Source organism: Falco cherrug, chromosome 17 (genome assembly GCF_023634085.1).
Source record: "Falco cherrug isolate bFalChe1 chromosome 17, bFalChe1.pri, whole genome shotgun sequence".
In the NCBI taxonomy this organism is placed as follows: domain Eukaryota; kingdom Metazoa; phylum Chordata; class Aves; order Falconiformes; family Falconidae; genus Falco; species Falco cherrug.
The window spans coordinates 1476529-1501703 of NC_073713.1; the positions used below are offsets into that span (position 1 = coordinate 1476529).

Below are 25175 nucleotides of genomic sequence, written 5' to 3' on the forward strand. Positions count from 1 at the left end.
GCTTCCCCTCTCGCGTGCAAAAACGGCTATGGAGATTTTTTTTTTAATTAGGAAGCCATAACAGGCTCATTTATCAGGAAAAGACCATATAAATGGAAAAAACTAATACGGGATATATGTGTGCGTGTGAGCAGAGCTCAGATATCAGCCTTCAAAAAGACACAGAGACCTGCTGGGAAAAAATGACACAGCAAATATGCAACGTTACCAAACTTCCCATTTCCTTCCAGAATCAGACAGCAACCTCCCGTTTAACTGCCCAGGTGCCGATCTCTCCTCACAGAAATACTGTTCCCGTTGCAGCGTGCTGAGGGAGTGTATGCACAAACCCACACCTAGCAGTTACAGGTCACCCACCACCCCTGCTCCCTCCAGCAACCGAATTATGTCCTCTGAAGGGTCTGCTCCTCTTCCTCTGCCAGCCCATCAGCAGGCCAGGGCCCTCGAGAAGAGCTCCTGCTGAAGCTCACCCTACCTAACGGCCGGCAGCTATTGCCGGTAAGTAAGCTCAGCCTGTTCTGCCTTTCCTCTTAGTCATTCAGATCTGTTACTTGCCAGCAGCCACATTATGCACTACTCCTGGGAAGAAAAAAGAACAGCCCATAAACAAGACACCAAACGCTCCAAGGATTTAGCTAATGCCTCGGAGAAAAAACACATTGTTTAATGTGTTAAACCAACACCTGGTAATTTTTGAGTTCTGACCTCCTGTATCATTGCAGAAAGCATTTTTTCCTACTTTGCAAACCATAGGAGACCTTCCTGCATGAATATTTGACATCAAATATGACATCTATGATCACCTTAAAGAAAGTTTTATTTGTCTTCTGGAGAAACTCCTCAAGGCACTCAAGACAGTATTCTAGCAGCAGAAGTGGTGTACAACAGACAAATCCGTAAGACTAAGGATGTCCAAACAATCCCTTTTGAAGAGCGGGTGCTGCAGCACTGGTCAGAAAAGCAGCAGTCATTGCGGAGCCCTCCTGAAAAACTTGTACCGAAAGCTCTATGATAGAGAAGGCTCTTCAGGAAACAAATGCACTGCAGCTTTCTCATCACCACAATGCAGTTCAACTCCCCAGTCATCAAAGTACAAGCTGCTTACGCATAAAAAGCTTTTTGTATGTTTGAGAAAATGGACTACCCACTCCTCTCCCCCAAACTGTCTTTTGAAAGGGCTGTTTCAGCTTGAGCTAGATCAAATTTCAGAGACCACAGGTCAATTTGAAAGGACAGCTCCTAGCACAGTTTTTTTGGTAAATGATTAAGAAACTGAACTGTAGAGCACAACGCATGAGAACATAAACCTACCAAAATGTATCCCATACTAGTCAGGCTTGCTTAACACCAGGCTTCAGCAGTAGCCAACACCCAGCGTTTCAGAAAACTGCACATGCTTCCCAAAGCGCTAATAATCAGCATTTCCAAAGCATTTTTCATTAGCAGATCTCCTAACACTATGAAGCAGGACAACAGCATTGTTATTTCAGGGCTGCAGAAACAAAGAAGTCAATGATTAAGCTCAGTATTTCACCTGGGAGGAGGACGTGAGCTCTCTCTGCCCCTCCTCACCCCCGTCAGCCACACTCGACAGACAGTGACAGACTCAAAATGTGAGGCAGGGAGGAGAGGCGAAAGCTAATTAACTTCTCTGCACTAATAAACTCTTCTCTGTGCTGAAGGAGGGCAAGCACAGGGAAGGGGAAGTGGTGAAGCACGTGAACACAAGACTCATGGGGGCAAGGACCTGCAGGGTCTGCCCCCCATCTACCTCCAGCAGGACCAAGAAACTCACTCCCCTCTTACTTGGCAAATGGCTGGGATGCTCCGAAAGCCCCCCAAGAGGAAGAGTTTCAGAGCTTCCTTTAGAGCTGCCGGGCAGTTGTAGGGAATAAGTCACGCGTTATTCAGAAAGGCTGTGGGAGAGACAAGGCTTTAGTTTTCTCCCTCAGAGAACGTGCCTTGCAGCCAGGACAAGATGTCCTCTACTCCCCCAGGGACAAAATGCTGACCTTGCTGAGCCACCCGTCCCTGCTGCAAGGAACTGACAGCACCGAACAATATACTTGTGCCATCTACCGGCAACAACCACAGCCCAGACTGAGCCAGACAAGCTGTGCAAGGCCAGCCATCCCATCTTCTACCTAGAGCAGTGATGAGCAGCAATGTTCCGGTCCTGTTCCATGCCCTGGTACAAAAGGTATGTCATGGCCTGCAGGAAACAGCAGCTTAAGGAACATCCTTTAAGCTGAGGAAAGCTTTTCCTAACTATGATTTAAGTATGATTTGCTAGCTCAGTGATTAAATCACCAAGGCTGGGCATTCCAAGTTGCAAATCAAACCTAAGGACCAGCGCAGTTCTGCCCTGTAAATCTGATTTTACAGCTTACATACAAAACCTTAAGTGAGTGACAGAAGTTCGAACACACATAGCAAGCCGGCAGTACCCACTACAGTATGACGACTACAAGTGTTCTCTAACCTGTTACAGGGTCATTTTCCAAAGACATTCGGCTGAAGGCAGATGTGGCATTGGAGATATCAGACAGTGTGCGACGAGCAATAGCAACTGGTAATGGTGGTTTGGGGATATCGTAGCCATCTTCTTCATTTTCTGACTCTTCAGGGCCGTTGCTGGCAGTGGCTGCTGCCAGATCCCCTTCATCTAGAATAAGAGGCACATTCTGAGCCCTGGGACTGAACAGACCCTCTGTCTCTCAAGGCAGATTCTGTTCCTCTGTAGTCCACAAACATTGACGGGACACAGAACTAAAGTTTTGCTGCCAAAACTCCACGTTCAATGGAAGCTCTTTCCAGAAGGTAGCATTAGATTAAAAATTACTTATGATAGATGTGAGCTGACAACTGCTACCCAGAAAAGAACAAAATCTTCAAACCAGCAATTTTTTTAACAACTGTTAAGTGTTTTTACAGTGCATTCCAACTAGGCTTCTCAACAACATCCGCACATGCAGTCTGCAGCACACAGACCCAGATGCTTCCACATACATCCTAGCTATTTTAACAGCAAAAGCAGGTAACATTTAATTTAGTCTAAAATGCTGTTCCAACTGGCACTGGGACCACTTCACTGCACCCCAGTTTCTCAGTTGTTTATTCAGCACACCCACTCACCAGAAGCGTTGACAGTCTCAAAAGCAGAGGATGCTGCTTGGGAGTGAATGTTGTACATCGCTTCATACGTACAGCCATCCGCCTGCTGGTCGCAGTCTAAAACTCTGAGGGAGAGAACATGTATTCCCCTTCAGACAAGTGACAGTGCTCAACCACCGCCACCTAGTCTGTGTGACTGACATTCTGCACAGATCCCGCTTCAAATTGAAATCACCACCGTTCGGTGAAAGAACATTTGTTCCAGAAAATGCTCTAGTCAAGTCTGTTGCAATACAGCATTATCAGCTTAAAAGAGTGTAACTGATACCACCAGAACACAACCTTTTCATAGAATTGTGCATTTCAGTTGCTGCTGCTCTCAGAAGGTTACCAGCAAAGGTGGTGGTGGTGGGGGGAGTGGTTATCTGACTCCTTTAACATGTATGAGGATTCTGCAAAGAGCCGTAGTCACATTTGATTTACAGATAGCTATTTTAGTCTAGATCCGGTGAGTATCACTGGAGGAATCCAGCAAACCAAGCAAGCAAAATTGTAACCCTAGTGAACAAATAGGCTTTCCCAGAGCTGTGAGGAGGAAGCACAGTACATACAAACCGTGCGAGAATCTCACCGTAAACTCTGAGTCATTTCCAAAGGCAGTTTGATCTCTGGTTTTTGTACAGCAGGACCTGGAGGCACCACAGGCAGAGAGGATGGCGACATGTATTCAGTGTCTTCATCGCTTTCAGACTGTTCCCCAGGAGGCAGTTTTGGTACAGGCAGTGGTCTGGAGGCAGAGGAGACAAGATATAAACAACAGAAAAACATTTACGCTAAATCTAATTAATATCAAAGCAGCCTTTAAAATCTGCAGCAGAAGTAACAAGCGGTCATCTTATAGTGATTCTGTCTGAACAAATAACCTGGCTTTCAGGATTCTCAGCAGCCCAGCTGCCAGGTCACACCGGCACAAGGAAGCTGACAATATCATTCACACTATACATCACCTACTTCACATCAAGACCAACTCAGAAGTGAATTCTTAAAAGACCTAATGGCAACTGCAGCCTGTTTCCTACTGCCACAGCCAAGGGCAACTACCACCACCATCCACAGGTCTTTGGGATGCCGATTTCATCTACGTTCTCTAGATTGTGTATTTTGAATCTGTCAGAGATTGAAACTAAAGCTGACAGAGCTGTGTCAAATTCTGTCCTGGCACCAGCATGGAGCGCACCCTACGATTACCGTTCTGTAAGATATAAAAAAGCACTTTTGCTAGAAAACAACAGACCTGGCAGCTAAGGAGTAGATCGCATTGGCAGATGAGGAGGGTTTAATTTTGGGGTGTTCACACTCTGAGGTTGTTGTTGGACCAGTGTTCAAGCTCTGAAAGAAAAAATGCCAAACCAGGAGTCAGAAACACCACACATACCAGTGTGCAAAGCCATCGGCCAGTCATTCGACACATCCTCTGTGGGAATGAAGCACCTTCATTTATTCCAAAGCATTTACTGACACCTTAAAACCCCAGTTGTTCTGTGACAGTTCTCCCTCAGTAAAGGCCACAAGCAGTGGTTTTCTCCTGTAGCCAACTGCTTGTTTACACAAAAACTCCAGGAAATTCATATCTTTTGAGACTCCAATGGCTTTGGCAAATTTAGCTGAAATAGGCCAAAATGGGGGACAAGAGGGAAAGGATGCAGACAAACATACACGCAGAGACAGACCGACAACTGCGCAAGTGTCAGCTTCTTAGACAATCCTGCTAAAAATGTACTTGCTTTCAATTTTAGAAAGATGGAGGTTTTAAAAGGAAAAATGAAGGGAATAGAATCAAAGAAAGCAAAACTGCTTGCTTTGCCTGAGATTTTTTTTTTGGAGAAAAATATGTTGAACTACTAAGTTACATGTCATGACACTGGTAATAGTAACAGATCCATATTTAACTCAGATTTTACTGTGTTAAACTAACCATAGCTACTGTGTGTGGGTTTTTCAGGACTGAAAACTGAGAAGAGTAAATGACACTTTTTCAGCGTACTGGGCCCCAGCATAAAACATTCACGGTTTTTCAAAACTGAAAGGTGAACAATGATCATGAAATTGTGTCTCTCAATTGTGACTGCTCAAACTGGGATTTCAGCCTCGCTTCTAAGAGGCATGAAAGCACTTCCCTAAGAAGTCCTCCCATTATTCTCCCTTCACGCAAGATCATCCTATTAAGACGCAAACTATGAGAAGATGGCACCCTTGCAAGGCTTAATTCCTCACAAATTACCTTCACGGCCGATAGGCCTACTCACCACCGGGTTGTCCAGGCTGAGCGTGCTCCCGAGCCGATGGCTGTCAGCCCTGGAGTCCATCTGAGAGGGCAAGGAAAAGGGAAGCGAGTGCCTGTTCGACAGTTCTCTCCCAGCCCAAGGGTCAGCGGGGCTGAGAGCCACAGGTGGGGCTTTTGGAATTGGCCTGGACGGCCACAGGTCCGCCTGACGGTTGGAGGGCACAGGAGGGGGCTTGTCTCTCGAAGGACAATCTCCTGGCGTGCAGGGCAGGGGACGTCTCTGAGATCGACCTTCAGTCCCAATGGCATGTGGCCTGTCCGGAGGCGGTGGCGGCGGGAGGTCTCTGAGCGTGGGTGGGATCGGCAGAGGTTTATCCTTGTGAAGTGTACCAGGTGCAGCCTGGATGGCAGAAGAATGTACAATTATTGCTTAACGAAGGCAGCCTAGCCACAAAACATAAAAAGGAGGAAGGCGGGTGGCAGAAAGGTGAGTTTTGGGTTTTGTTTTATCTATTTATACAAGAAATTATCTCAAAGGATGTGGAGATAACTCTCCACATCTCCACAAATTAATTCTCCAGAGACACCTTCTCTACAGGCTTCAAGAGATAACACTAATTACATGCAGCTACAGCTAGGAACTAAACAGCCCGTATTATTTTTTTGAAGAAAAAAAAAAAGTTTACAGCAGCATTAGATTGGATTCCAAACAAAGGATACCCATCGTTTAAAAAAAATATTCAGCTGTGGGTTATTTATATGTTAACATTCGTCACTTAACAGTCAGCAACGGATATTCATAGAAATGCCTATTTTCTTCTGCCTGAACTTTCAAGCATCATTTCATTACTTCATCCAAACCAGCTGAAGAATCAGCTCTATCTCAAAAGCCAATGACCAAATGCCACCAAGATTATACTACTGCCTTCTGCTAGTCAATCAGAAAACCAGTTCTTCCCTCCCAGTCACACACATTTCATTCCTTCCTTAGTTTTCTATCTGAAAAAATGCTCGATGGAAAAAATTTGTCAAGAAAAGGTGGGACAGGGATATGACAACTTCCCACTAGGCTGCCAGCTAGAATGAAATGCAAGTCCATAAACGCTGTTCCAAAGGGCACAGGCAGCAGTTGGCAGAGGCTGAAAACCAGTAAAGATACTGCTAATAACGACTTGGTAGTTCAACAGGACGACACTAGTCACCCTGAGTGAGCAAGAATTTCGGCTTAGGACTGGCTTCTTTCTAGCAATCGGATGGACAGATGTGAAGGCCATTTAAACAGCAAAGAGGGATCCCAGAAGGAAGCATTTGCTTTCAGGACAGACTGGGCTCTTGTGGGGAATGGAAGGGAAGTGGCCTAACAGGACTGCAGAAAGGAAGAAGAAAACGTATGTGTGAAAGTCTCTAAGGATGTCACAGCGAACACATCGCGTTCACCAGAATGTTCTTCCTGCCTGCCCCCCCCCAAAGCACAGACGAAAGGGTAAATTGTGTTTGACCTTTGAAGTGGTCCCAGGACTGGAAGCTCCAGGTGGATTGGACACTCGCTGCTGCAAAAGATCCAGTCGCGGTGGCACGGGAGGAAGGGTGGCCTGTGGAGCTACGGAGAATGGAGAAGGAGGACGCTCGACCTGAAAAAGAATGGGTCAATCAACAAATGACAAAATTCAGCAGAACTCCTTTTGTCTAGGCAGGCTTCTAAGCTCTGTGACTTTTACTGGCTTCAATCAATATCGCTTTTGGTAACAAATTCCTGTGTCAGTAACAACCATACACCAGTAAACGACGGCAATTTCACAGCACAACAGCATCTGACTTGAGACAATCCTTGAAGATCAGAGCTAAGCTGTGGCACACAACTGAAAATGCACACTTAGCAATGGCACAAGGAAAGACAAGCTGTTTCTGGAGTAACAGACCTGCCTCCCTGGGCCCTGAGCAGAGCAAGCTTCTTTTCTTTTCGACACAAGAGGGCATGATCTGCTGTAAAACCTCCTTGTCACTGCAGGCACTACTGTGCACACCGCCTTGGCTACAGTGTCATGGCTGTTGCAGCAGTAACCTCCATTTTTGTCCCTGGAAAGCTGTTTTTCCACCTAAGAAATCAGAACAGCGCCGGTTCTTTTCTTTTTCATAAAGTTTATTTTACAAGCAAGGCTAGCGCTTTGTAACTTTGAAAAGCTTAACACAGGCTTGAACTCATTAATGCCAACAAACACGGAGTACTAGCCCGCTGCAAGGCGTGACAGGATGTCACACGGAGGAAATTGCTTTGCTTCCCCGTGCTATATATACAAAAACTACCTCCAGGAACCCAGTTTACTGCTCAGTCCACTGTTTCACAGGATGGAAGCTAAAGAGAAATGTGGCCATAGGTAAAATCAGCACAGAGGATTCTTTCTGACCAGGAAAGGCAGCTTATTTTAGTGAATTCAGCTATCAAAATCAGCCAAATTAAAACTCACTTCCCCGTGCAGTAAAACCACGCTAAGTGCAGATGTGTAAGAGCAGCAACGAGCTTTTAGGAAAAAACATGCAGGGACCCATAAATAATGTCCATCTTGTACACATGTCTTGGAAGGCAGTAGCACTAATGGCAGAGTTATCACACCTTTATTACACAAATTTATCACACACTGTATAAAAAGATGACAGTCAAATTTACTTCCTCAGCAAAATAGCCTGCCCTCTACCCCGTTAGTCATCAGGACCTTGGGAAGATGGTATCTGGTTGGCTGTATTCATCACTGGGGAAAATGGATGAATTTTTGCTGATATGGGTGAACTACGGCTAATAAATGCAAAGCAGCATTGCTGAGCATACAGAGCAGTGTTATAAACCTGGATCTTACATTCCATAAGTCAAGCCAGCCTTTTCACCCTTCTAAGGATTCTTTCAAGACAACACAGCAAAGATCAAAGATTTCGAAGTATGATCACCACTGCTTAACAGAACAGACAGCGTGAACTGAACTGACAAAACTGAACCTAAATCCCTGTTTTTCATACTCGGTAAAATCTTTTCTGTTACAAGGTCTGACAACCCACACATGCACAGATCACTAAGACCACAGAAAACCTGACGGAGAACGTGCAGTCTTTGTACAAACCACCACACCTAGTAGTGCACACTCTGGTGACCTTACTTTAGCACCAGCGAGTTCTTTCATCATGAAGAGGGAATCATCAGCTCTGTCGTCATCATCATCGTCATAATTGGGTGAGGGAGTTCCTTCTGCCCCTTGCCTTGATAATCCCCCTCCTCCTCTGGGGTCAAATGGATCTACTACAATTGGCTCCGTGCCTTTGATTTCACAGCGGCAAAAAGGACAACCCTGGCCTTCTGATTCCTTCAGGGAAGAGAAGAGATCTGTTAAAACAGCCACTATGATGCAGAAATTAAACAAATAGTTAATAAACAGAGGTTTAAACCTGCTTTTTGGCAGGTACCTTTCAACTGAGAGGAAGACAGAAAGGCAAACTGTGCTATGAATACAGAGTATTCTCTCTCTGAAGTAGAAAAACAGCTTTTTAGCAAGTCCTTGGACTTCTTGCCTGTTCCTAGATGAAGAGATCCAGCATCTAACCAGCTTCTCCCTGCCCTGGTGAAGCTGGCACTGATGCACTGATATTACTGAACTACGAGCTTACGTCCTCAGTTACGCTATCTTATCTCCATACCTGACGGAAACTGAACAGTTTTGAGAAGAGAATATACCGCTTCTGTAAAAGCCCAACTAGCTTCACTCAGAGAGATTATCAAGAGGCAATGCCTCACCTGCCACGCAGTGAGACAGGACGTGCACATCAGATGGCCACATGGTTCAATCTTCACATCCTTGTCATTTTCGGCACATATTTTACACAGCTGAAAGGTGGAGCCCATCTCGCAGTACAATTCATATTGCTCCTTGGGGAAAGATAGACAGACATAGTTGATACTGCAAAATAACAAGCATGATTAGTCATAGCTACAGCAAACCCAGCAGATGATTTGCAGGGGAAAAAAAATTCCCCAACAGAAGAACACAGTGCAAAGGAGAACAGAAGTCTGCAAAGATTGCACTATAATTTTACATACTAGATACATATATCAAGCTCTGAAAAAAGTGGACTTCAGGTTATCCCAGATTTTCATTTAGGTGTCCCAGCCTAGGAAAGCAAGGCTCGAGACACGCTGAATGGCACAAAAGCGTGAATATTCGGCAGCACATTCTAAAAAACCCCAAACCTTAAAATCTGTCAGCCCTGCATAAAGCTTTACCTAACCTTTGCAATCTCCTCTACCCATCCCTACCATCCAAAGATCTCTGCAACTCCTGTAAAATACATATATCAGCCTTAAAAACAAGTCTGGGGGATACAAAGTATGACAACTGTATAAACAGCTAAGGAGGCCAGAAATTAAGAAGAAAGCTAGTGAGTTTGATGGGATAGAATACTTTGCTTACCTGTGTAACTTTAATGTGGTCCTGAGGTGTGGGCTCGCATAAGCCAGTCAAGTCAGGATTCTGATTCCGGCCATCAGGAAATAAATAACTGTAAGCAGTTGGAGGAAAAAAAGATATGTCTCTCTGCATGTGCATATATACATACACACACACACACATGTAAGGTTTCTCTTGGACATCACGGAGGAAAGAAAGAATGAGGGTGAGAGGCAAGGGGTTGGAATTCAAGGTATTCTGAATTTAAAAGAAGTTTTGGAAGAATCTTACTATTGCACAGAAAACAAATGTGTAATTTTTAAAAATAAAAAGAAGCTTGTTTTTGCTCCTGGCAGCAATTTTTATTTCAAAGAGAGTATTATAGTCCCTGACTACTCTTCTTAAATCATCCTATAGTGAAACTGTAATATCCAAAGTAAGAAAATCGATGCCATAGTATCAGTTGCAGTGGCGCACATTAAGGACTCGACTGGAAAAGAATCTGTGACAAGGGAAACACTGACACACACTTATCATCTGCTACTGCAAGGGACAGTACAGCTCTCCAGTGCAAGAGACAGTCGTCTGAGTATTCTTGAGTGCCAAAACAGTTAAGCATGTGAATTATTCCACTGATACCAATGGGACTATTCACGACTGAACTGTTTTGCTGAATCAAGGTCTAAATAAAAAGAGCGAGCTGAGAGATGTCCAAAAGGGGCTCAGCGATGTCGACAGCGATTGCTTGATCTCTGTAACGTGCTGCCTCTCTTGTAAGTAGATAATGTGTGATGAACCCAGCGGGTGTATTTTATCATTCTACTGACTTTCAGATCTCACCAGAGGATTAAGATTTATAAAAAAAAAAAACCAGTGAAAAAGGGCAAAAGGGCAAAAAAATTGATTTTGATAGTTACTTACAAGCCTTCCCTGAAGCCATCAATCAGTGCTTGAAAAAGAGGTTTGTTGTGGGGGATTGTCTGAAGAATGTTCCCATCTGCAGTGACATAGCCAATGGCCCACTGACCAAGTCGTGTACAACTCAATCGGAAAATATAACTAAAAACACACAAAGGCAAAGAAACTTCAGTTTGGACCGGAAAAGACAGAAAAGATTAAATGTCAAGTAGGCAGCCTTTTGTCTGGCTATCTCAAGACAGCAAATAAAAACTAGTAGGAATAACTTAATGCTTTATACTAGCTTTCCTCAATTTACCCCCAGGCAGATCAAAGGAGAATTTTGCAATTGATATGAAGTGAGAAAAGCATCTAAGCACTGGCCTCCAGGTGAAATTAAACCCAGAATCCAGAGCAAGAAAAGTGAGCGCCCTTAAAATAATTTGTTTCAAATTAACTTGAAAAAAAACCCAACAAACAACAAAACCAACAAACAGACGACACAAGGTTTCCGTTTTAAAAATGGCACAGAACTAACCACATAGTAACAACCTCCACAAACGAATGCTTGGCCCTTCCTGCATCAAGAATAATCCGTTAGCCGTGTTGCATTGGGCGAAGCTCTATCCAGGGCATTAGGTAGCCCCAAACTGCTGCCCACAGCCCCCCCAGAAGCGTGTGTTGCCCACCACAGTCTCTGAAGTGTGCCCAGCCTGCAGCATTACCTTGCAGCCTACTCTGCCTACCATGCCGCTTTCTGAAGCTGGCTTCAAATGTACACTGTGCTTCTGGGGGCTGCAACCGGCTCAGCCCTCCTGGTTTTATGCACGTACATCAGAAAGCTATGGGACCTACAGACAGATTCCCTTAATCATGGTCCTCAACAGCCCATCCTTCAGGTTCACTCTGGCAGTTCTGCTTGAGGGAGCTGTTGTGACAGCTGGGGGTGGGCAGGAGGTTAAGAGATGATAATCTCCAAATACAGGGCAAGCTAGTTTAAATTTCTGAGGAAGGAGGACAAAGACAAAATAAAGCCAATCTCCTCAGTCAGCGCAGTAATCAGTGATGTTAGCAAGAACGATCAAAAAGCCACTGCTGCCAAGCACTAACCTGCCAGGTTTGTGAATGAATTTCTGAAGCCGGGCTTTCACTTCATCATATGTTAGGAATGCCATATAACCAGGATGAGTCACCGCTAGGCTATTCCAGTTCCTGAGCAGAGAGGACCATGGCTATAGAAACAACAACGAAATATATTAACCACGCACTTCTGAAAGGTATCAACATATACAATATTCCTTAATCAAAGGAATCAGTCCTTCAGTTAAAGAAGCAGGGTTCTTATCCCACCATAAATCCAGCAGAGGAACTACAACCCATATTCTTATTCAGCAGCCTTGGCTTTTGAGTTTCTCTCTTGTCGTGATAAAAACATCACCTACACAGTCCTTAATCAAAACTCCTTTAATAAATGCGAAGGGAGAAGTCACTGAGGTCACAAAAAGCCAGCTCAAGAACAAGCAATCAATTAGTGCTGCTTCGGCAGAGAAAATGACTCATTCCTGAGACAGGGATAGACAGGAGTTTAATAAGATTATGCGCAGGACCAGAAACCATGACTAGTCTGTGATCCCTAACACCGACTTCCCATACAGCCTCAGGAAAGTGACCTTCCCTCTCTGTCTCAGTTTCACTGTTGTTTGTTGCTTGTACCTATTCTTTAACCACCTAACCTCACTGGGGTGTGGCAAAGATTACTGGCTAGCTTAAGATTTGAATAAATAAACCAGCATATACATGTTAAATATTCCTTAAAATGACACACAAAAAGTCACAACCATTTGAAAGCTCTCAATCCCGAGAAGGGCTTTGGGTGTCTGAATCTCATCCAATTTTTCCAAATTTCTCAACTTGTCTAAAAGAAGATACTAACTCTCCCTAAGAAATTTGCATCTCTTGGAAACTGCAGCAACTCTTAACTTGCTCTTTATATACTATAGTTGGAAAAAGTACTGAATGAGATCAGCTGCATTGCAACACCGGACATGGGAATTTTTCATCTAGACATATCTTAATTACAACCCACCCTATCACATGGGAAAAGGCAAGTCAGAGCCAAAGAAGTAAGTGTTTGTTCTTGTAAATACCCAATTGTACCATCAGAAGCTGTGGTTTTGAGTTTAGCACTATTAAAGACTGTGGGTTAGAATTTTACCTACTATTAATATCACTTCAGTAATACAGATATTTCTCATCCACAGAACGCAGACGTGTCCACAACACCCTGGCCGTGTCAGTTCAAAAGCTAGGAAGCCCAAATTTCCTTGCTCGTGCTCCATCCTGTACAACCCCCCCATGGAAATAAATATGACAAGAAAGAAAAGGACAAGGAACGGCAGAGTGATTAACTAAGCCTCACATTTCCTGGCTTACAGAAGCTGTGTCAGAACTTCAGTCAAAATCCAAAACACAGCACTGTACTAGCTACTAGGAAGAAAATTAACTGTGTCCCAGCCACAACTAGGACAAAAGGGAAAAACTGATTCTCATGGGAGTATAGTGAATGTGCCCTGCAGTTGTGGTATATATTTAGACATTTTTTCTTCTACAACCAGAAGTGTCACACATTTTTACTGCAATATAGGGTCCTAAGTATTACTAGGGCTGTTTAGGAGCTGAAGGGCAAGATGACCAAACCCGTTGCAGCATAAATAATGCCATTTTAGTGTGTAAAATACCGTCCGTCTTGGGAAAAGAGTCTAACCTGAGGCACTGAGACACATTTCAAGTGATTCATGTTCCTCAATTCTTACCTGAAAAAGCCGTGTGAAGATATCAAATTCAAATACTGAAATGTAGTCATTGCATGTCAAGTCAATCGTTGACTTCAGGGCCATGGCTTCCAGCCCTGAGCTGATCGGATGCACTTCATGCAAAGCCTGACGGAAGCTCTTCCAAGGAACGATAGTCCTGGGGAAAACCAAGCTACCTGTAAATGTGCTGTGTCTGAAGGCCACCACCACGTACATACCTTATACATTTCTTTGGTGAGTATGCACCTCATAAGAACGGAAGAGAGGGAAATCAAAATTAACCACAGGAGATTTATTCAAATTATGGAAGCACAGATTTCTCAGTACTGCAGGAAATTAGCAGCTAAATGAACTTTAGGCAATTTTCTCTGCGTATGCAAAACTTCGGGATCTGAAATCCAGTTCTCCTTTCCCTTTTTCTGCAGTCCTATGATGTCAACGTATGCACCCTGGCCTGTACACAACACCATCAATTGATATGAATTTGATAGTGTTGCAGCTGGCAGAGAAAGAGTTAAGAGTAAGCCCTCTAGTAGAGGTCTAGATAGTTAAAAAAAAAAAGCTGCAAACAATTCTCTAAAGAGGGATTAACTGGAGAAGTAAGATAATCAGAAGCTAAAACAGAGGCTCCTGTTTAAAGGAATATTTTCCTTCTTTTAGAGTATCAAGTGGAATAGAAACATAGAACATGCCCAGCTTCAGACAATTGTGTTATTCATGAGTAAATACATTACTATTTTTTGTTCTGACAGCTACTAATTAAAATCTTTATGTGAAGTTCCTTAGTTGCCTTAGAGAGTAGTACCCAATTCCATTAACTTTAATCCTCAAACATTGCTGTGGACACCTCTACAGTTCATTTAGTCAGCATTTCATCAGATACAAAAATTAAAACTGGCATTTCAACAGTTTGCACACAAATATACATTGCACTTCACTTTCTCCTTCATTCTATCTTAACAAAGCCATTATGCAAATTGACAGAAGTTCAGAGAAGCTAGAAGAAAGGTGACTAAGTGATTGGAAAGACTAATTGGAGGGAAGATGAAAAGAATTTAATACAATGGCTTAGCTAAAGGACACTAATGTTGGGGACATGGTGACCTTTGGAAGAAGCAAGCAGATTATTTTGCATAGTTTGTGGAGCTTGCTTACAAGTTAAGGAATTAAATTAAGGAGAGGAAAATTTAAGCTCAATAATCGAGGGAAACTCTGTGACAGTACAAGAGTCTCCACAGGAAAGTGGGGAAAGATCCATCACAGGACGAAAAACTGGGAAATATAATGTAGGAACAATCCTGTACCTCACCCCAGAGACTGGACCAAATGACTAGCAGGTGTCTCCCATCGTTTATTTTAACCTGACAAAGACCTTTCTGAACTGCAAACCAGAATTTTTAAAAATATACAGTGCAGTGTGCCATTTGTTCCCACATCCCTATTTATAAGCACAGTTAGAAACTTACTTTTCACCAAAAGCCTTTCTCCAAAATTCTGCAGCATCTGCCTTGGTGATCCGGAATGTGTCGCCCTGGAAAAGGCCGCTTGGGAAAATACCTTTGAGTTCTGCCAGCATATGGCTGAATATCAGGGATAACTTCGTCAGGTTACGCCTACAAAGGACCACAAAACCAAACGTTTCTTTCAGAAAAGACAGACATGGTTTAGCACTCTGAACAAAACAGAAATAGTACCTATTCCAATTAAAGAATGATCCCAGCCTAGAAAACTCCTCTTAATTTAGGACTGCCTTTGATGTGTTTACCCAGCATTCAGAACACATCCACCGCACGGTACTTATCAGCAAGGTCGGCGTTCGTCAGGACGTTTTCCACAATGACGAACTTTGAATCATCTCTTTGAGGTTGGGGAGGTTATTTCCAAGGCAAACCACCCCAAGGAAACACATTCACAGAAAATGTCTAAAACCAATACTCAGACCTTACCTATTAAGTAACAGCATCCTCAGAGCCGAAACCTGATCAGGATCTTTTGCTCTTGGGTCTGAAAATTCCTTATGAGAGTACATAAAACTGCTACTGCCTTGGAACATTTCAGCTGAATGTCTTTCTGAGTCTCCAGAGGGTGTCAACACAGTAGATTTGTTAAGAGAAGGTCTAACCAATTAAACAGCCCCAGCTCCCAAGGGAAGGTTAAAATACAAAAGCTTGATGGTCAGGGCATTCAACCATATGGTTGTGGAGTAATTATCCAATTTGAATGACAAGTTGGTACCCCAAGTCCCTTCTCTGCCTGATGACATTCATGGATCAGGAGTGCTCTGGTCCATCAGGGTATGCCCGTTTCTAAACTGAAGAGGGAAAGTTGGAGGAGAGAGATTCTCTGCTTCAGATTTAGTCACCATGCGAAAGATTTCCAGAAACAGAAGACAGAAGGACTACTGCCTAGCAGAGGGGACACAGCAGCATTGGGAGCATCTTGGGTTACATGCTGCACAAGAAATTAGCACTGGATTGGCATTGAATTCCAGTAGGACAAACTGCAGCCCAGGACCGATTCTTCCCTCCTTGTAGTCTTAGCCACCGCATTAAGGAGCTCAGCTCTATGCTGGAACTGTGCTATGCAGAAATACACCGAGCTTGGGTACCTCAAAGCATCAGTGCCTGTACCAGCACAAGAATACAAAAATAACAGTCTTCCTCCTTTGGAATCAAACAATAGCACTATTACACGCTAAGGTCATCTTCTGCTTGTAGATGGAAAAGAAAATCCCTAATCTGTTCACTAGTAGCATCTCTTTCTCTCATTCCCTTATCCAAATAAAGGGTGACTCTCTTCCACTCCATTACATTCTCTAGATGCTAGGAAAATGGAGTTCCTGAAGACAGACAGGGATACTTCTAGGCCAGAGGCTTTTTTCACCCCCACATCACATGCTTGGAGGTGAAAGAAGGAACTAGTATCATGTGAGAAAGGACAACTTCTGAGTTATGTCCAGCAGATCAGAACTGGTCAGAAGACTGCATCAACCACCAGGGCACTACACAGACTCAGTTACAACACTGAGCAACAAGTTATTTTGCAGACTGCAAGATACTGAAGCATATAGAGAGGGGATAGAAGCATCTCAAGTCACATAGTATTTTCTGAATGCCTTGTTCTCCTACCTCTCTCACCGAGTATGCTACTAGTGTAATGTGTCACCATCCTGAAGACAGCTGTGTTCGGCAGCAAACTGTGCTCCCCCCAGGTTTCAGTCTTTCACCAATTTCTGGTATTCTGGTTAGATTGGTTCCAGTTTACTTCATCTTGGAGATTTTTCAGGTATCATTGCTCCAGACATGCTACTCTTAGATGAAGTACTTACCCTGTTAATCTGCCTGATTGTGGAACTGACCTCCAGCTAAGTGAGATTGGTAACTGCCTCCAGCCTTTCTGCAATTTTTTGACTGGACATTCGGGCTTAGGTCTTCTACACCCATATCACATTTTCATAAGAGTTTAAACTCAACTGGAAGTGACCTACTTTGCTTGACATATATTCTACCATTTACTTAGCTCCACATGAGCCCTTTCTCCACGCTACGACACAGTCTGGGAGATTAGAAGGAATACAGGTCTCAAAACCGTAAGTAGTCTCTGACGGTAGTTCTCCTCTCTTACCCTTATTTATTCAACAACATTTTAATTTGTGTCACAGCAACAAAAGATGCTCAAAGTGTCTTCAGAAGGTGACAGCTATACAGCAAGGGATTCTGCTTTTTGCCATGTCACACATGTCCAAGAACAACAGGTGCTTGAGACTACCCTAAGTAAAACCACCCAGATGCTCTTCGGCGTGCTGCTCCATTCAGCAGCTCTCTACCAGAGAGACATTCAAACTGTGTATTTCAAAACAGCTACAAAATTCGGTGGTTTGAGTCTATAAACAGACTGAAAAGCTTTGTTATTCACCACTCTCAGCCAGGTAACTGGCCTCCAAAGAGAGGGGCTGTCAGAAAGCCCCCTTGCCTTACTTGTGCATCACAATTCCAAGTCATCTGCTTTTATAGTTTTGTTACACCCTTGTAGTGCTACTGCAATTCCTCACCTTCTGCTTTTAGGAAGGTTTATATCGCATGCCTTAAAAAGAACCCTATACAGGATCCTGTGTGTAGGAAAAACTAAGCTGTATCAGAACAGCAAAGTAACTTCCTATGTGACCACCATCACGTATCAGTGACTCAGGATCTAGATGTACGGATACACAAAGAAGCTGCAGCCATACAAACCCAGGCTGTTACTTATCAGTAGTGCGCATCTTCCCACCCTGCTGTAATGTTAAGTAATTCACAGTTATGTATTTCTGTTTCCAGTAGCAGATAAGCAACTTTGCATTTACTAGGGGAAGGCTCAGATTCTGAGGCACAGCTACTGGCTAATGCTACAAAGATGATTTAACTGTAAACTCACAGCCCAGCTCCCTCCCTTCCTCCAGAGGGTAGGTTCCCACCATGTCCCTGAAATGCCTTTGGCTGACAAACACTAGAAAAATTGCAAATCAGAGGTTTTAGCTACAGGGCTTTTAGAAGACGGCCTGGGGAGCAAGCTCTCACTTCCATAAAATGACAGAAGAGATGAGAGTTTATGACAGCGCAAGGAAAAAAAAAGCAAACACCATGCTATTATGAATCATTTAATCCATCTATAACTCAAGCAAAAGAGAGACAGTATTTGTTTTTACTAAGCTTATAAAAATGGAGGCGTGAGCAAAACCTCCTAATTATTTTGTTAAACTAACATGGAAGTAATTGGTAATAATTAAATTCTGAATCATTTCCATGCAGGGTTAGCATGCGATATTTGTGTGCAATCTGAGTAGGTGAAGTAGCATCTCACAGCAATGCATTAATGCCAAGTGACTACAAAGTTTACAATCCTAAAGCTGTTTACGTACATGGCACATGGTAGCGCTGACTTGCTGGCACTCTTAACACTTGAAAAAACTCGAGTCCTACGTGTGAAGAAATGCTATGTGTGTTTGAAACTCATGTATCCTCTATTTGGCAGAGGGAAGGAAAGTCATTTCAGGCATATACGCTCCTATTCCTGCCCAGCACAGTGAAAATGTGGGTATGCAGGCAGCCACACTATGGCATTTCTGACCCTCGAAGCAGCAGCTAAGTGAACAAGGGCACAGTTTAAACAAAGCAACAGTTAACACTACAAGAGGACAAGGTATATTCCTGTGTCCAGCTGCTTGTCACTTCTGCCCAAGAGCCTCCTCCCCTAGCTGAGTTTCAGGAAGCGCCTGCACTCAGCTGAGCACATCATTTCAGAGAGAGAAGTAAGGACTTTCACAGCCTTAAGGATGGATAAACACTTTTTTTTTATTAACACACGCGCATCTAAGGACTATTTCCAAAAAAGTTTCTAATCCCTTAACATTTGCAATTCTTAAGGTTATCATTTTTTTTTTAACAAATATTCAGCTGCGTCTTACAGGAAAAGCATGGGAAGTGAACAAAAAGAGCAACAAACTGCAGAATATTTTATGTTAGTAACCAATCTTGAGCTAAAAGGACAAACATTTGCTTTCAAGAGTACACTCCTTTATTTTAACAAGCCAAGTTACACATTTGTAAATTAATACAGACCAAATAAATGCTTGCAATCACAGTGGACATTTAATTGGCATATTGAAGTTTGGCAATTATGATTGTATTTTATTTTTAGTAGCATCAGCAACTGTTCTCATCTCCATTGCTTCAACTGAACAGAAGCAAGTGTTCCCACAGAAAAAGGGCAATATTTTCAAAGAACACGCAAGTGACTCAGACCAGGGATTCCCAAACATTTTTGGCCACAGACCGCAGCAATCTCCCATGTTTCTTGTCGGCTATGATGGCCCTCTTTCAAACTTTTAGCTAAACACAGGAAAGAACACCGATGCTGTTACCAAGAGCTGCACCAGAGGTATGCCAGCTGCAGTCTAGGAATCACTAAGGCACCTAGATCCCACTGATAGTGCAATTCAAACACCTGTCACACAAGCACTTTTGAGAACATTAAAATGTTCCCTGGTTACCCAGGGACCGCGGGCCACATCAGTTGGCTCTCCTCGTGGTTTGCAACTGAGCTGAAGGTAACACCTGTACCAGCTTCAAAGAACTACAGCGTGTTTCTGTTCAGTGGAGCAACGGCTACAGTTTAGGTAGGCTTTCACACCTACACTCAAATTATTCAGCTTATTCTTGTTAGACAGTGAATTAACAATTTATGTAAAAAGTGAGAGTTTAGAAAGCCAAATACTTTTCCACTCTAGAGTAACCAAATATCTGCAGTTCCACCATGGAGACATTATTTCTTCCGTACACGCACTAGAAGTTCTCAGAGAACCGTTTCTTTCACATCCCAGATTCATCACCGGAGCTTGCTCAGGTGCAGTTACACCCGCCCGTACAACCGCGTTGTTACCTTGGCACTGACAGGGCTCTACAGACGCAGGTCTCAAGCAACCATTTTGGGGAACAAAAACCAGCCTGAAGCAAGACTGTTCCTTCAGTTACCCAGTGCTTACGCATCAGCTGGCTCCCCACGGCCGCTCTGCAGGCAAGTTCCTTCGCCCTCCCTCCTGCGTGCCCCCTCCGCTGTGGTTGTGCTGCTTCCTTCCTGCTTCACAACTGGGTTTGCTCCACATCTCAGCAGAAGTCAAGAGGTTGAGCCGGCGCTTCCATTTGCGCCAGGGCTCCGCGCTGCAGCCCCTCCGCGGGCCGTTCTGCTGCCGCTGCCTCCCCCACACCTCCACCAGATTTGTCTTTTCCAGTTTCCTGTCTGCTGGACAAAAGCGTTTTTCCACTGGTATAGGCTCCAGCCTTGCAAAAGCGTTAATGGCAGAAGACCGTTTTAATCAGAGCGCTGCCTCTTGCAGCTACATCGACACGATTAGCAACACTAATTCTCGTTACGAGGCCATACAGCACCTAATGCACTTCGTCGCTAAAATGCCTTTCTCACCCCACGGCGATGTTAATGCAGTACTACTGTTCCTGCCACTGCCGGCTAGCATTTTTTTAATTTTCTTCTAATACTTCTCAACGACTTCACAGCTAGCCAACTGACACAGTATCATCTCGTTCCTCACACACAGCAAGGAGACTGCTCCACGGATGATTTAGTCACAATATTGTGCTCACGTGCCATAATCTGACACGCACACACTGTCACATCTGTGAAGCTCGTTCTGCTGCGAGCATGCCGCACACGCCACTGTGCAGAGGAATTTAGAGCTGCGGCAGAAGACAACCAACTACAAAAAGCTTTACTCCTCCAAAGTTATTGTGTGTATTTCTTACGTAAGGCTGAATTTTCCAAGGAATTTTTGTATTTGCACTCCCACTGACTTCAGTTATGCTCGTGAACACTGGGTTTTCCCAAATAACATCCAGCCTCTCTAGGAGCAGGCTGCATTTAAGAAAGATTCTTCACAGCAAGCTAAAACACAGAGCCACACCTCCACCTTGGCCCCAAAACAAAATTAAGCTGAACACGACTCAACTGACTTCACACTTCCAAGACAATGCTTTATTTCATAAAAATCAGCGCCAAACAGGCTAAAATTACACATCAACAATGAAGATTCAAGAGGGTAAAAAATTCAAATCAGAGGATCTAAGTTACTGTAAAACCATCCTAATTCAACACTCAAGAGAAGTCACTCTGCATGTCAGCTTGGCTTTTTAAAAAGGGGCACGACCCAAAAATGCAGCTCACAACAAGAAATGCAATCTCAGTACACTGGAGGAATGACTACATAGCATTTTTATTTATTCTTAAAGTACACCTATTTATCCTAACAAAAGATTAAGGGGGGAAAGCATGACAGAGGATGCGGGAATGTCTGACACCTTTGCACTAAAATTGACTGCAAGCTCCTAGAACAGATGATGCAGCTTCTAATTGCTTCTGACCTCACAGAATTGCAGAATTAACAAGTTCAGCCAGGACAACTCAGATCCACCACTTCCTTTCTTCAGAAATTCTATGTTTATTTGGCCTAAGAATTGCACATCAGTGCTCGGAAACGAGGCAATTGCTCATTTAAACTGAGGGGAAACACACTCTAATCGCTGTACTGTTATTCACTGCTAAGGCTGAGAACTTGCTCTTTTCTTTTTTTTTTTTTTTTTTTTTTACAACTTTTTTTACAATTTTTTAAAACAACTCACAGTCCAAAAAGGCTTCTGTGATATCGCAGGCTTATGTCTCCAGGTGCTCCCCATGTAAGTTTATGACATGCAAGGCTGCAAGCACACCATGATTATTTTGCTAGTTGAGCAATTAATGCTTGCTTTTCTGTAAATCACACCTCAACAACCCTATTGAGGACTTTGATGTTCTTCTGAATATGAGACCATATTAAATTTTCTGACATAAATAAAGGTTTACATCATTTCACAGGTAAGGTGGCTTAAGGCCAGAAAGAGAGGGTGCTGGAAGCTAGAACTGCAGCTAGGGAATTTCTAATTCCTTATCACATGTTCGTTATTGCACTTACTAAGTACTAATGCAAGAAATAACTAAAGAAATAGAAGTTTCCTACCCTCTCACTTCTGGGGTTACTTTGGAATTACACACTTAACCACCAGATTATTAGGTGACAGAGTTTGCATCTACTACAAGCAAATGCTTAAAGGAAAAAAAAACAACCACCAAACCCCAAAACCACAGTTTCAGGTCCTGCAAACAGCGAAACGTTATTTTTTCCTGTAACTACTTTACATCTTACACTTTGGTATTTTGAAGACTTAAGAGTTAAAATAAAAAAAAATTAAAAAAATAATCAGCTCTTTTAATAAGTCTCCAACAAGTAAAATGCACCTTTCAGAAACCACAAATGTGTGAGGTTATCATGTAGCACATGCTTTTCAGATGTTAGGGACTCTGCACCAGACATGAGCAGTTAGACCAAATTTCAACGGTAAGTGGCTGCGCCTGATTCCAGAAAGAACAACTCTCCTCTATCCCACTACCACACCAGCACGAAGTTTTCTGCGTGCTCTTCATGTGAACATAAACTCCAGCCTATGCACGTAAGCAGTAAGTGGAAATGCTTGAGGTGATCCCAAGATGTCTTTTATAACTCTGAGGCAGCTTCAGAGTCCTCCACACACAGTAATCAGTTTTAAAAATAGAAACAGCGGAACTACTTTCAACCAAACTTGCAACACAGGAAGTGAATGAAATTCCATTTAACTATTACTGGCTCAAAAGAAGTCACCTTACAAGTTGTGCTGGGCCACTGCTCTAACATTTACAGTATTTCCACAAGACAACTAATAACAGATTAACAGCAAACAGGACATTTTAGAATCAGCAAATTAATTGCTTGTACTGGAGACTTCCACAGCATCAGCTAATGCTACATTGATTTTGTAGATTAGCTCATCCTGGTACCCTCTGGAAAAAGCAAACAGGTTTATCACCTCTTGTTAACACAAGGTTCAGCTCCAAACACGCTTTTCTATTTAAAGAACTACAGGCTTCATGGTTTCATTCTTTGTACAGCGATAAAACCAGCTGGTTAATCCTGCAACTTCAAAGATTTCACACGGGAATGGGAACACATAAACCACAGGACTAGATTTCTGTCCATTCCAGGTCTAAACCCAGGTCCATGCCATGCTCCCAAGAGTGGCTGCCTTGGATAACCTGAAAGCAGAGGGGCACTTTGCCTTGCTGGTCTGCATCAGTGGATGCTGCAGGCGCCAGCCTGCCCGGCTAAGGCTATCGGCTCATGCACAGGACGTGCATCCCGCTGCATCTGCAAGCTGAACTGCCACCTTCCGAAGACATTGCACCCGAGCTGGCCCCCATGAAGCCCAGCCAGAAATAACTGCAACCACTACATTAGACTCCTGCCTTGTTTAATACCTGCAACAAACGCGTGTACAACAGTTGCCACTCTTGTGAAGCTGCCCCTCTACTCCCTCCCTCTTTTTTACCAATTAATTGAAGTCTATGACCAAACCCCACAACAGCTAACTCTCTGCAGGCAGTATTTCTTTCCAATCTAAGTTTTTTAAATGCTACCAGCTGTAGCTTTAAAGAAGCAAGAAATTCTACAGGCCAATTCCTTTATCAGTGTTTTAGATATTTCAGGTCAGAAATATTACATGAAACATCCATGTTTCCTTACATCCTTCCGAATCCTGGCACTTTTCAACTAACATAGATATACGCGTGTGTAAATATATATTTAAATACCTTGAGTTCTGCGAGTCGAAGCATGCCGATCAGTTTAAAAAGTGTCACACAAAATATACTGCAGGCCACAAACGACCAGAAGATTTTGGCATACTTGTATCATTATGCAAATGGATGTGGCTGATCTGAAGCAGAAAGGACAACAGTCCAGTGTGCTGACCAGAAGCACCAACCTAATGACCTTTAAAGGATCTGGACTTATTATTCTAGGCACAAATGCTAGTGTTACATTTTTAGCAAGCTAGATTTCTTTCAATGTTAAGGACTAAAAATTCACTTATTTTTCTGGATTTAAATATTACAGAAAGCACTTTAAAGAGAATGATTCATTTGATATGAATGGTCTTTGAAGAGCTCAACGTATACTCAGAGGACTGACAAGATAAAGGATAATCTCTCACCTAGGTAACAGATTAATTCTTTTTACTGGATTCAGAGGACTACAGAGCAAAACTTACTGCTTGGAACAGCCCAAATATAAGTATAATGAGTAGTGTTATCTGCACTGGAGTGAAAATTCCTATTTCAATGACTACTTGCTACAGTTAAAGGGAAAAACAAAGCACAACAAGCCCTGTTTCCAAATCAAGGAAGACGCTGGATTTCACACTTGATCTTCAGCCACCTCAAAACTGTCTTGGGTATCACGCCGCCACCAGGGGATTCCTTGGCAGAAGGGTCTGTAAGCTCTAGCACTTCATTCCCAGCTCGCAACCTGTCAAAACTCTAAACCCAAGATATTTCGCAACATACATACTCCAGTACAGCACACAACTCCAGCACGTTTGCTTTTCAAGCTTCAGACTCCAGGATCGCAGCTAATGGCAGTACTTGTCCAGCGCGTAGTAGACCTGCCGAGTAGCTTGGCCACAGATCTCCATTCCTCCCCTCACACCATACTCTCGCCACGACCAATTTATGCTCTGTGGTAATTTTAGTCCTTTCTACAGCTGGGTGGGTAGCAGTCAGGCAACTCACATTACCTGAGCCCGCTGTGGGGGGCATATAACCCAGTGCCATCTGATCCACCTTCTAGGGACAGGAACAGAGCAAAGCCATCAGTTCACAAACTAAAACCAAAAAAGATATTACTTCAAACTGCTGGGAAGCACCTGGCCTAATTTTGTTCAGCACTTTCTAGCAATTCTGGCTGAAAGGGTCATGACTGCAGACTTCTTCAAGTCACCAGAAATCCGGAACGTGGCATCTTGGCACTTAATCCACGAACCAAGCACCCAAGAAACACAACACAGTTGCCAAGTAGCAGTAACATATTTTTGCCAGCATCGAGAAATCTGTCCACATTTCAAATGATAATTACAAACTGAACAACATGCTTGCACTTCCATCTACAACTTCAAGTCCACAGTTAGTCTTCTGTAAAACTCTACAATTTTACAGGCTCCAAGAGCAAAGAAGAATAAAAATCTTACT

General features: G+C 43.2%; 1 protein-coding gene across 2 annotated transcripts in view; it reads right to left on the minus strand.

The window, feature by feature from the left end:
• Positions 1–25175, minus strand: part of CBL (Cbl proto-oncogene) — a 45293-nt gene that overhangs the window by 4885 nt on the left and 15233 nt on the right. For both annotated transcript variants that reach the window (XM_055695909.1, XM_055695910.1), the window contains 13 exons: positions 15002–15148; positions 13536–13692; positions 11833–11954; positions 10747–10884; positions 9850–9937; positions 9177–9308; positions 8545–8748; positions 6898–7029; positions 5421–5798; positions 4409–4503; positions 3746–3901; positions 3136–3239; positions 2483–2665 (listed from right to left, as the gene is read on the minus strand). In XM_055695909.1, coding sequence (XP_055551884.1) covers positions 2483–2665; positions 3136–3239; positions 3746–3901; positions 4409–4503; positions 5421–5798; positions 6898–7029; positions 8545–8748; positions 9177–9308; positions 9850–9937; positions 10747–10884; positions 11833–11954; positions 13536–13692; positions 15002–15148 — 2036 coding nt within the window. The remainder of the gene's footprint in view (positions 1–2482; positions 2666–3135; positions 3240–3745; positions 3902–4408; positions 4504–5420; positions 5799–6897; positions 7030–8544; positions 8749–9176; positions 9309–9849; positions 9938–10746; positions 10885–11832; positions 11955–13535; positions 13693–15001; positions 15149–25175) is intronic.